This window comes from Platichthys flesus, chromosome 17 (genome assembly GCF_949316205.1).
Source record: "Platichthys flesus chromosome 17, fPlaFle2.1, whole genome shotgun sequence".
NCBI classification, from domain to species: domain Eukaryota; kingdom Metazoa; phylum Chordata; class Actinopteri; order Pleuronectiformes; family Pleuronectidae; genus Platichthys; species Platichthys flesus.
The window spans coordinates 12424769-12437445 of NC_084961.1; the positions used below are offsets into that span (position 1 = coordinate 12424769).

General features: G+C 42.1%; 1 protein-coding gene across 2 annotated transcripts in view; it reads left to right on the forward strand.

Annotated features, from left to right (window-relative positions):
- Positions 1–12559, forward strand: part of rims3 (regulating synaptic membrane exocytosis 3) — a 35856-nt gene extending 23297 nt beyond the window's left edge. Inside the window, exons 3-7 of one of the 2 annotated variants that reach the window (XM_062410170.1) lie at positions 4676–4817; positions 4905–5017; positions 5929–6030; positions 6129–6268; positions 6510–12559. In XM_062410170.1, the coding sequence (XP_062266154.1) occupies positions 4676–4817; positions 4905–5017; positions 5929–6030; positions 6129–6268; positions 6510–6722 (710 nt within the window). In that variant the 3' untranslated portion in view covers positions 6723–12559. The remainder of the gene's footprint in view (positions 1–4675; positions 4818–4904; positions 5018–5928; positions 6031–6128; positions 6269–6509) is intronic. The other variant, XM_062410171.1, reaches the window with a different exon arrangement.
- The last annotated feature ends 118 nt before the right edge of the window (positions 12560–12677 follow it).

Below are 12677 nucleotides of genomic sequence, written 5' to 3' on the forward strand. Positions count from 1 at the left end.
ATTAACCACTGAATCACCCGCTGTAAGTTACATAACTGTATGATGCATGGTTGGTGCTCTGAATCACAGATTCACACACTTAATCCCTTGTCTCAGTTAAGCTTCTACCTTGATTCCTCCTTTTGTCCAAATTTAGCAGGGGTCCGGCTGTGAAGACACCACAACAGATCTTTCATCTCCGACACCCATGCCTGGTTACTGTTGCCATGCATGGCGGATCGTTTGCCGTCACCGGTGCATCCAATGGGCATGTCGGCACAGCCGGGGAGTCTAAAAACAGCATTCTGTATAACCGCGCATAATGAGAAAGGCTTCATCAGAGTTCTCTCCAAATGTCAGAGCGGCTTTAATGATCTACTGAGCACACACACATACACAGAAGCTGTATTTTGTGTCCGTGTGTGCGTGTAGTCACTGTGTGCGGCTCTTTTCTGCGTTGTTGGCGTTTTTTGGTAATCCCACCTGTCTTTATTTCCCTCTCTGCTATTAATTCTCTCCGCTGAAGCTATTAATTCTTTCCATCCCCGCCACTTCGCTCTCTGTCTCACATCCTAATCTTCCTCCGTGTTGCTGGGTCTCGCTCCGTCATGATTATCAAACATGTGGTTTGCGTAAGTATCTCCAATGAACATCTTGGTTCTTTTTCGAAAGAAAGTTTTGAGTGTGCAGATTGCTCCCAGGGGCGGCACTATTTTTTTTTATTTTTTTCAAGCGAGTTTCAGGAGTGTGTCTTAAGGGACAAAGTATTACTCATCACAGTGAAGCCGACAAGAGATGCTATAAGAAGAACCCTTCTCCTGTAGCACAGTGAACAACAACAGCTTATGTAATGCTGCTATTTTAGCTGCTCAAACGGTTCATACAGTATGTCAGGCTACCTCTAATTACTTCTCCCATTGTGCGTGTGTGTGTTGGTGTGTTTTAGGTTAACACTATACAACAAAGTTATTTCAGCAGAGGCAGAGGAGAAAATCCACTGAATAATTTAAATGGTGATGGACCAGGAGAAGAGATAGATAGGAGGTGTGTGATAAAGATGGACACAGGCCAACTATCAGTGGAAGGAATGAGAGTGAGGTTGATTTGTTGAGGCACGAGAAAAGAAACCAGTGCATTTGGAGTATATGAAGAGGAGGAGGAGGGAATCGAGGATGGAAAAAAAGATGTCAAGCAAAGTGAAAGACCTGGAGATGGAGAGCGGCAATAAAGGAGAGGAGGGTTGGCTGATTAAGACGTGAAACTCGTGGAGAGGACAATGAGAGCGAAGACAGACGCACACATGGAGAGGGAGAGAGAGAGAGAGAGAGAGAGAGGGGAAAGGCTTATGAGCGGGGCTCTTGGTGCAATGCAGACGGCATTGCCATGGAAACGAGTGAGGGGAGGGGGCGCAGGCGAGGAGGAGGGGATTAAATAGGAAGGAAGAGATCGCTGGAGGAGGGGGGGGGGGGATTGTTGTGATGAGAGGGGAGGGGCGGCAAATGAGCAACAAGTGAAATTAATAGCTGCTTGATGGCTAGAAGGTGTGTGTGTGTGTGTGTGTGTGTGTGTGTGTGCAAACTCTGTGTTATAGCCTTATTATTTTGAGATAACTTTCTAAAACACTTTATTCATCAATGGCAGGCTTGTATAAGAGCAAGACCAAGTTTGTGTTGTTGTTTTTTTGTTGTCTTGATACTACCCTGAAGATCATGAGTTTCTGTGAAATGCTACCGTGATAAATTAATAATAATAAAAAAAAAAAAAGTGATGGGGGGGTGAGCTTGTCGCCATGGCGCCAGTTGTCTCAGGTGGCATTGTCTGGGTCCATATCACAGGGCGGGGGTTGTCATGGCAGCAGGAGTGCTTCCTTGGAGTTTGTCTGGGTGTGATGCTGCAAAGACACACACACACACACACACACACACACACACACACACACACACTGTTGGAAATATACTTGACTGCAGGATTATAAATAGAAAGCAGCAGAAGGCAGCACCCCGCTCCTCGACTCCAGCGCTCATGGGACCCCATCATTCTCATCCTCCTCTCCACTCGTCTCTCAACAACACTTACCCCTGCTTGTCATCTCTCTTTCAGAGGCCTCTGTCCCTCTTGTGAAATCTCCTCTTCTCACCCCTGATACCTGCAAGTCGCATCAAGTGGCTTTGTTTGCTATCCCTTTATCTCCATAGAGATGGTGATGATGCGGGGTGTCTGTGGTTGTCATGGCGACGAGATGGGGAACAGTGAGGATGCTTAATGAGCTTGGAGTTGCTCGGGCTAATGAAGTGGGACGGCTGTACCTGTGTGAGTGTGCGTGTGCGTGTGCGTGTGCGTGCATGCTCAACTCGCAACATCGTGCATCTGCTTGTTAAAAGTCTCCTCCGGTGACTTGAATGCACCGTTCCACGATCTCTGCTCCCATCGAGGAGAGGAGATATATGAGTTCCTACAGCAATTGCAGCCGTAATGAGCTGCGCAGATGCAGCACTAAAACAGAAGTGTTGTTCCTCTTGTTATGGCTTTTCTAACCTGTGATTTACAAACATTTACAAGTTCAGCGAAGGGGAAAGGTTTAAGAATTTGAATCCCTGCTGCAGGATTTAAAAAAAGGAGTAAATTACCGGCCCAGAAAGCCCCAGTCAAAGGGAAGTCCCACAAATCAGTCTCGGACTTTATAGCGTTTTTTTTTTCTTCACTGACACAACTGTGCACATGTTTCTCATCCTCCCCTGTGACTGATGTGTCACCCTGTGGCCCAGACTGGTTGTATGAAGACACTGTGTGTAGAAAGTTTAAATGTTGTATGGAGGTGTGACCGTCTAGTGTCAATGTGTGTGTGCGTGCGTGTTTTTTAAATCAAGTTTGGGATAATTGTTTGTAATTAATAGAAAGCCAGTTGTGTATGAAGTGCCCTGAAAGGCTGTGATGAGACGTTGGCCCGCATTGACACGATTCCAAAGTGCACCACGTCAACTCTGAGTAATGTTCACAAAACAGAGATGATGGTGATAGACGGGATGATGGAAGGGGTGACTGCTAAAAACTGTGTGAGTGCGCGGCCTAACGTGTCACATCCTGAACCCAAGTCACCCTCGACTCTGAACTCAGCAAGCCGACGTACAGCGACGTACAGCGTGTCCTTCGCGGGGATGATGCCCTGAAAGCTGTTCCCGGGGTTAGCGGCTCTGGAGCTTGCTCTGTTCTCCTGGTGTCAGCAGAGATGTAAAGCCTAAACACCTCCCCCGCCTCCCTCATCCGGGCTCAGCCTCCAGAATGTCTTTCTTCCCAGACGCTCACAGAGATCCTCGAGCTGCCCACTTGTGTATGTTTCTGCTTCTCAAGTCAGACTCAAAGGTCCTACTCACAGCATCCATCATTAAATCGGCTTCCTGTGTTTAAAATGTGATGCGGTTATACCTGCGAAGTGGAGAGACTTTGTAAAAGTACAGGAACATCCCTGTGGATATTAGGTACCATTGTCTCCTCGCCTGAGTGAGCTTGCTTCAAAACAAAAAAGGGAGAGACGGGATGCTCTAAAACTTGAATTTCTATCCCCTGTCTACTTCAACTTTTGTTTGTCTCGATTATGTTGCCAACATCATTACCAGTAATGAAGTTATCTGTCTCAGAGCCAAGTCAACTTCGAATATGAAGTGAATTAAGGTCTTAGTAAATGAATAAGATTTAAAAAAGAAAAAAAAAAGGAAACATCCTGGATAGTAAATTCATTTATTCATTCTGTTTACTTCGGTACACATGAACAATTTCTTCTAGAAATGTGACGATAGAGCAATTAAGCAATAAACTAACAGAAATCCAATATAGCCTATATATATATATATATACTTTTTATGCAAACCCTTTATACACAGAATTCATTGGCAAGCAATTAAGTGCTGTAGCTTAGGTGACTCATTATAAACAACAACAACAAAATCTCAATATCAAAGATAAACATTTTTGTTGTGTTATGTTAGTTTGTTTTTTTGTTTATTTCCATATTGTTTAAAAATCTTTGAACTTTCACAATGAGCAATGTTTAGTTCCTCATATTTAGAAAAAAGAAGATACACATCAATGTCTTTAATTATTCTTCTTATCCTTTATTTCTTTAACTTACCTTTTCCATATTGGATGTCTCTTGAATCAAACTAAGTTTGATACTGTGTGGAAATAACTATTGATATTGTTTCTACTGTATTTGTGCAGTATTTAACTCAGCTACATAAAATGTTAGGGCATAGAACTTGATAAAAAGTGTTGATTCACATTAGCAGATTGATTGGCATTTCTTATCGCCTCCGTCTGCAATGTGGAAATTCAATGAGGATGTTGGATGTTACTGAAAACATCCAACTTCTTTAAATTTGAGACATTCCTTACAAACTTAAAAACTATAGAAGCATTTTGGGAACTGACTGAGAACATAAATACGTTTTAATTAAGGAGATATACTAAAATATGAATATCTGCATAATGTGAGAATATCTGAAGAGGTTCAGATCTTTTCACAACACAGTGAGTCTTTGTAAAAGCCTTATCCTGCTGGCACAGGTCCTGTTTAATACCTGAGTTCCTTATCAGGCAGCTCCATGACTTCCTCTGATCATGATGCTTAGTGGATCATCCTTCTGAAGTAAAGACACATAATGGAGCTGTGAGCTCTTTGTGTTTTTTTTGTTGCTTTCAGAAGGTGGGACGAAGAAGCTCCGCAGCACCATCCGACGGAGCACGGAGACCGGCATCGCCGTGGAGATGAGGAACCGAGTGACACGGCAGGGCAGCAAGGAATCAACCGACGGCAGCACCAACTCCAACAGCTCTGACGGAACGTGAGTATCTGACCGCAGTTCATCCACCCGCCCATGCACGGTATCCATCCATCTCACATTAACATCATTCTGCCCTGACTCCTTCAGGTTTGTCTTCCCTACCACGCGCCTGGGGCCCGAGAGTCAGTTCAGTGACTTCCTGGATGGACTCGGCCCCGCTCAGATCGTAGGCCGGCAAACGCTAGCTACACCCCCCATGGGTAAGCCAAGAGTGATGGAGACCAACAGCACTAATCTGTCCTTGTCAGTCATGCCTGGTTTCCACACAGTTTGGTTTTGTGTCCGTTATTCCATTTCGTATATGGACTCCTTCCCCTAGTGTTCAACAAAGAAATTCACTTTCTCTGAAGATGGAGAAATGCAAATTTTGACGTTTTTCGACACACAATAGTAATATTGGTTGATTAAGGTTGTGGGTTAAAGCACATTGTTTATGTTGGCATCAATATATCGATTGATACCTATACAACATTGAAATTCACAGTGGTGAAGTACCTGAAAAAGCTCAGCTATAACGTCAAACTACTGAAGTTAATGGAATAGCATCTTAGCAAGTTTGATTTTAGGCTAACATCATATGTGACAAAACGTCTGTCTTGAATCCACAGCAAAATTGTTTTGTTTATGTTTTTTGTTTTTCAACGTACATGTCATTTTGCTCTTGTAGTGTTTGTATGATTCAAGAAATTTTCTCTTGCAATTAACACATTTGTTTTGTTTACATTTATTAAAGGACGGATATAACAGCATATCAGTCCACAATCAATGAATAAATCTGTAATACACAAGCATGTGCATATTCTTGGATTGAAAGATGAGTTACATTTTTAATATGTAGATCTGTATACCAAAACACCAGTGTATTCACTCAGCGGGGATAAAGTTATACTTGCTTGAGGTATAAATCTGTATGCAAAGGTCATTACTTGATAAGAAATGACAGAAGAGAGAGGTGCTGCTCCACCAATCTTACTCATAAAGGCGGATTTCCAGCTTTGTGGTGCCATCTGCTGGAATATGCAAACAACTGCAGCCAAGCTCGTTACAAAAAAAGCTTTTCTTCATTTATTACAAGCTTGTGTTTAGAGATGGTGTGTTTTTCCCTCCACAGGGGATGTCCATGTAGGCATGGTGGACAGAGGAGGGCAGCTGGAGGTGGAGGTCAACCAGGCCAGAGGGTTGATCCCTAAACCCGGCTCCAAGAACATCCCAAGTACTCATTGTTCAGACGTTGTTCAGAAACTCCACTGACTCTGACATCCATGCAGAAGCTTCACTCCACTATTTTTTATTTGTGTGTTGTTTCTGCAGCAACATATGTAAAGGTGTATGTCCTGGAGAATGGAGTGTGCTTAGCCAAGAAGAAAACCAAAGTAGTGAAGAAGAATCTGGACCCCACCTACCAGCAGGCTCTGTTGTTTGATGAGAGTCCTCAGGGCAAGGTCCTACAGGTTAGTGACAATCTGATTTTCGTTATTGTCTAATTTTATTTTCTTCCTTGTACATATGCAAATGACTGTATATGGGTGTGACCTTTACTTCGAAGGCGACCTGTCTTTTGATTTCCGTGTTCGATTTGTCTTGTACAAGTTGAATAAAGAAACAAGTTGACTCTGAGTTGTGCTGAATTGCGTTGCACATCCTTAAATGTATGTGTATACTGTGTGTCCTCATGCTTCCTCTTCTCCGTAGGTAATAGTCTGGGGGGATTACGGGCGTATGGACCACAAGTGCTTCATGGGAATGGCCCAGATCCTCCTGGAGGACTTGGACCTGTCGGCCACAGTCAGTGGCTGGTACAAGCTTTTCCCTACCTCCTCCTTGGCAGACCCCAGCATCGGACCCCTCACCAGACGCCTCTCCCAGTCCTCCCTGGAGAGCGCCACCAGCCCCTCATGCACCTAGACACCCCAGTATAACCCTCCCCACATGCACGGGCACAGGCAGAGTCATGCAGACACGGCCACACGTACTGTATACACACAACTACTGTATTTGAAGTGCAAGACAGGTAGGCATACACGCATATACCCATCTGCACATAATAACTGATCTCATCAAGACAAACACACACACTCACACGCTGACATTCCACTTTTTGCCATATTCTCCACATTGTCAGTATTCTTAGTTGAACAAAACTAATTTACCAGAAACATGTAGCATTGTTTCACCCATGACATTTCAACATTTCTCACAACATGACACGACAAACCACCGGACGACATGTTCTGCATTCCAACGTACCAGATCTCCGTGGCATGACTCATCCCAGGGCCACCCCGATGCCAGTTTCTAAACTCTCTATGCCAAACTTAAGAAAAAATAACCTTTATTTTTTAAAACCAAAGCAATTGTTATTGTTGTTATTCCTATAAGTAGTAGGTGAAGTAGTATACAATATAAAGTATGGATATGTAGCAGAGTCTATGACTTAGATGTAATGCAAAAAAAAAGAAGATACATTCTACACACATGAGCTGAGAAGGGCAGGTCACACACATAAGCATACCTGGGCAGCAGGCTTGGATGTTCACATAATGGCTATTATGTGAGGTAGCAACACTGCTATTCTATAATTTTCACAGGGCAGAGTTTATATACAGACATACATTATATATAAATAGATAGATAAATACTTATTTGTGTTTACGTACGTATCGGCTGCATTCTGCATGTTTGCTTGCAACCCTCGTAGAGACATTTTAAAAGTGCTTGACTCTTTTTATTTAGCTTGCCTTGACCAATGTAACGGGAGTATAGTGCTACTTTACTTTGCGATCCGGTGACAGGGAGAGTGCCGTCATCGCCATCTGCAGCAGAGGAGAACAAATTAGTCGGCCGGCCCACACATTCGCAGAGGAACAAATTTTCCGGATCCTGCCTTCATCTGGAGAGGGAAGGGCTGTCGTACCTCGAGGCACTCGGGGGGTTCTTGTGCTCCACGTTCAGGGGGTGCCACACTCTCTCTCCCTCTATATACCAGCACCTAGACTTGTTTGAACTTTCCCGCTGATCTTTTTTGGTTTTCTTCGCACTCTTCCTGATTGACGAAGGAGGCAGGCAGGCTGGCGAGCGTGCCTCATGCCTCTCTCCGCGTCTGGTCAGATCACAGCCAGACATCCAAGCGCAGGCAAAGACACGTACAGGAATGGTACCACCTATGACCTTTAAATTCTCTTTGGTCACTCCTCTCTGTCACACTGACTGTAACTGAACCTTTTTTAAATGTTTTTTTTTTTTTTTAAACTGAATATTCACCCCAGTATTCCTTTGCTAGCAGGGTGATTGTTAACCTGCCATATACGGTAGTTTTACTTGTTTCAGGTACAATATGTCAAAACTATCCGGTGTTTAATTGTTCTTATTTTATATTTACAGTCAGGCAGCGTGTGTTAAAAATGGCACTTTAATGTAATTTTTTTAATTATGTTTTAATTATAAACCTGCAGTGGTTGACCACTTTTTAAATGATTTGTTAGGATTTTGTCACACTGCATTGATCATCTCTGTTAGAAATGAGCGCCAGCATGAAAGTGTAACTTAAGTTCATAATGAGTCGAAGTATAAGGGCCAATTCAAACAGCTGAAACGGGTCAGTAAAGCCTGTTGCATTGGATTTTACTGTTGGTTGACACATCAATCTGAGCTGTCAAAGAGCTTCATTGCAAAGAAAATACCTGCTTGGAAAAAAAAATCTGCATTAATTCTTAAAGCAACACGGTGTAACTTTTACTGAGCAACAGCGCCACCTGCAGCCACACAGGGGGGGGGGGGGTATTCTGTTGGGTTCCATGTCTGAGCGATTAAGTTGTTTTTATGTCCCACTAACTGAACTGAAACGCTGAGCGGTGGATATTACCCATGATCCACAGCTTCCTGAACCAGGAAGTATTCTTCACATTTTAACATTTTCCTTTTTAATGACTTCTAAGTCTCTTTAACTGATCAACAGTTCGGGCAAGAACAGACGTTAAGGGTGAGGAGTGGGACTTAAGGTGGCACTATTCTTTCTAGTCCAAGTTAGTGAACCTTCAGACTAAGCTGCTGTTTTAAGGTGAAAGTTGCAAAGTGTGGTTTTAAAATGGGAGTTTTCCAAGGACAAATACAGTTACAGGTTTTGAAATTGTTTTAACCCACAAATGTCTTTCTCAACAAAGGTATCACTGACCTGTTGGCTGTTTTAGTTAAATGCGGAATGGTTGAGTATTCACTGACAACGCGACAAACTGAGCTGTTATCATTTAACGTTTACTTTAAGAGTATTTATACCTGTCTGTGTTTTGAATCTGTCGCGAGACCAACACGAGGGATAAAGCCACGAAAGGCTTTCGTAGTTCAGCGACGTTATGAGAGCCGACAGTCTCAAGCTACACCCTATGAAAAGCTTTTGTGTGTGTGTGTGAGAGCTCGCATTTGGTTTTTATCGCAACCATATATTCTGTCGTCTGCTAACAACTTTCCTTCCTTTGTTTGTTGTTCGGCAAAGAACGGGATAGTCCGAGGCATTTCGTCTTCTCGGCTCCTCAGACCAACACAATTCACAATTCAGCGCCCCTTGAACATCGGAAAAAGGGGACCTCTGGTATTCTTGAATATTTTGGGGGTGAGCGTGATGGTTATTTTTAGACCCCCCCACACACACACATCACGTATACAACCTTTTATTTTTCTTAAAAGAACCACCAAAGTCTCGGTTCCAATTTCCTTGCTGGATCTGTACTTGTATGGTCATGTATATGAAGTAATTTCATGTACATTATTGATTTGTATTGATCTATCTTTCTGTGGACAGCTGGCATGATGTAAAAACTCTAGGTATTTGCCCACACTCTCTTTGGTGCGCACATTTTGTGATGGCAGAAAGACAGGTTGGAAATACAACAATTTAAAGTACTTTTTAAACCTGTAGAACATCGCCGCTCAATGTTTAGTCCTTGGAAAATTCTATGAAAAAACTGTTGATATTGTTTTCAATGTGATTTCTGAAGCTTGTACGAGACCGTCTGTGTCCGTTTGCTGTGTCGGGTAACCCCAGAAAACACTCTCAGATCTGGTTATAGTATAAAGTGATGTATAATTATCCTATCAGAGGTGTATTTATAGAGAGCGGATCTGCCAAATTTCGTCCAGATCCTTTTTTATCCCTGCAGCCAAAAGGACAAGTTGAAATATTGCCTTTTCTTCTAAGTGTAGTGTGGGTGTAGTGAAGTTTAGATCTTTTGCATATATGCATAATGAGCAGCGAGCCAGCAACATGTGAGTGGGAGATTTAAAAAGTGTAAATATTTATTTAGGAGAAGGGTTTTCGGATATGAGCATTAAATCTTCATTATCTTGTTATGGCATTTAACATAGTTTAGAAACTTTACTAAAACATGTTCTCACAACATGGTCACACACTCAAATTGTTAACCAACGTAAAAAGAATCTCTTAGTACAATTGGTAAAACACATTTAAATTCAAAATTTCAAATTAAAGCTATCAATTGTGTTTATATAACTTGTTAACCTTAATTTGAACAAACTTAAATCCTTTCTGTAGCTGTGCCTCACTGAAGTTGGTGTCTTTTCAGTGTAATACTTGTGTTGCACATACTCTACTGTTTAGAGTGAGTTAAAGAACTGTAGGTGGTTGGAGAGTTTACATTGTAGCAAAATTATGCTTTCGTATTTTTTTTTTTTTTTTTCAAATGGGAAGGTAGATGCACAAAAGCAGGTTGGTTAATGGTCTGAAGTGTTCGGAGCAGTTTATTGGAGCACGTAGAGCTCGGCACAGTTGGATTCAGCTCGGGTTTAAATGTGGCTCAGCTGAGATTTGAATGTAAAAGGCTGGATGATGCTGGAAATGTAAAACCCGCAACACTTGCTTGTTCCCCCCCCCGTAAAGACCCTCATTGAACATTCCATTCTGCCCCGAGCTCAAAACTTAACTAATGCATCTTCAATCAACCCCCGAGTCGTGTCTTGAGCTCTATGTCGAAGATGTATTTTATTTTTGTAAGAAGAGTGGTATCATTCGGAGAACGAAGGAAGAAGAGTTGGGAGAGGCGCAGCGGGCAAAAGCTGCCTTTAGACTTTAGGGGAAAATGAGGGCTTGTCAGTTTACAATGGCCTTACTTTGTGTAGGAGACATTGCTTCACTATTGTAGCACACAACTGAAAGTTTTGACAAATGTATTTTGCTTGAACTATTGTACTGAAGTTATATATCTGTGTATATGTATAGTTTTACGAATGTATTTCTTAATCCTTACACCAGAGCTGAGTATAATTTGAATTGTTTTTCGTCACCTTTCTTTGCTATACTGTCTCTTCGAAGTCTTTCCAGGGGACGTCACCTGTTTAGGCAGGCCCCTCCCCTTCTTACTCTTATCCTCTGCGTGTTCATTTAAAGAGAGCACCTCTGATGTTGAAATGAGCATGACTTATGTCTTGGCGAAATGCATTTCCTATATTTATTTAAATCGCCACGACGGGTTTCGAGTTAAAAAAAAGAAAAGGGATTGATCCCCCCCCCCCCCTGCACCGATAACTTATTGACTAATCTATCGATCAGATGGAGCTGGTTAGATTTTTGTATTTTGAACTAGAAAATGTTTGCCGCATGGTTCCTCCGATGATTTTCTTGTATTTAATCTTCCCGATGGTATGATAACGATGATTCATAATTCAGATAATAACATGTAACACAACCAAAAGGATGATGATGTTAGTTTGACCCAGTATCACGTTATTAGAGAATCCAAATTTCATGCAAAACAAATATGCTGTATCTTTAAGTAGCATGGACTTTAGCCTAGTTCTTCTGGCAATAACCATCAGCTGTGGCCCCCTCACTGTTTGCTGGGGGCCCCTCGAAAATTGTCCTCAGCCGCTTTCTGGTTCCTTGTGGAGCTGGTGATGTGGTTCCACTGTCGGCTGATGACAAAGAGGATATTCAATCAAATTAAATTTGCAAGCACCGAAGCAATTCAGACTCAACAGAGCATGCAATGCATTACGAATAATAACTTGCTATTCCTATGATAGTCCCCAAGAGCTTCAATTTATGTATTTATTTTTTCATTTTTTCGAATGAAGCATGCATTCCATATGTCTGTTTACTAATGTAGCAGGTGTCGCAGAGAACTAAAACAGACATCACTGCTGAGTTGTGGGGGGAAATTTGTTCAGCTGATGAATACGTCGGGTTTGTCTTCTTCCGCGTCTCTCCATGTCAGTGATCACAGCACAAGCTTCCTGAGTAGCCATTCTGTTCTTTTAGATGTCTGTCAGATGACATGAAGGCCACTGTAGCTTCCCCCTCCCCACTGTCAGGACAACCTTTATCTTATCAAGCCCAGCAAAGCACAACATTGATATGGATCCCCCAACAAGTCACTCTCCGAAGGGTTTTGATTATATTTAATGCACCGCCATTATATTTCCAAGCACACAAAAAGGAGATTGATACCTTGGAATCCAATGTAAAGACGAAAGGAAGCGTCAAAATATTTGCTGGTGTTGGTAGAAGACTGGTTGTCTTTTCTAAACTGGCCTTAACCTTTCCACCGCGGAGTGTTCACACTACATTTCAAAGGGTAAAGCGTAGCAGACTGTCTGAGGAGAAGTCGTTGCTGTTTATGGCAAAGAAGGAAAAAAGGGAGCTGTAATTTTATACCTGTGCTTTGTAAATGTTTTCTATGTGCAGTATTTGATAATGTAAAACTGGTATTTTTGTGGTTTGTATGCTGCAGAATTGATTACTTAAGGTGCACGTAGTTTTGTAAGAAAATGGAACCAAACTGAGGAAAAAGGAAAACAAACCAAAAAAGAACAATTTTGGATTCAGAAGCCTGTATCTGCATGCCCTTTGAC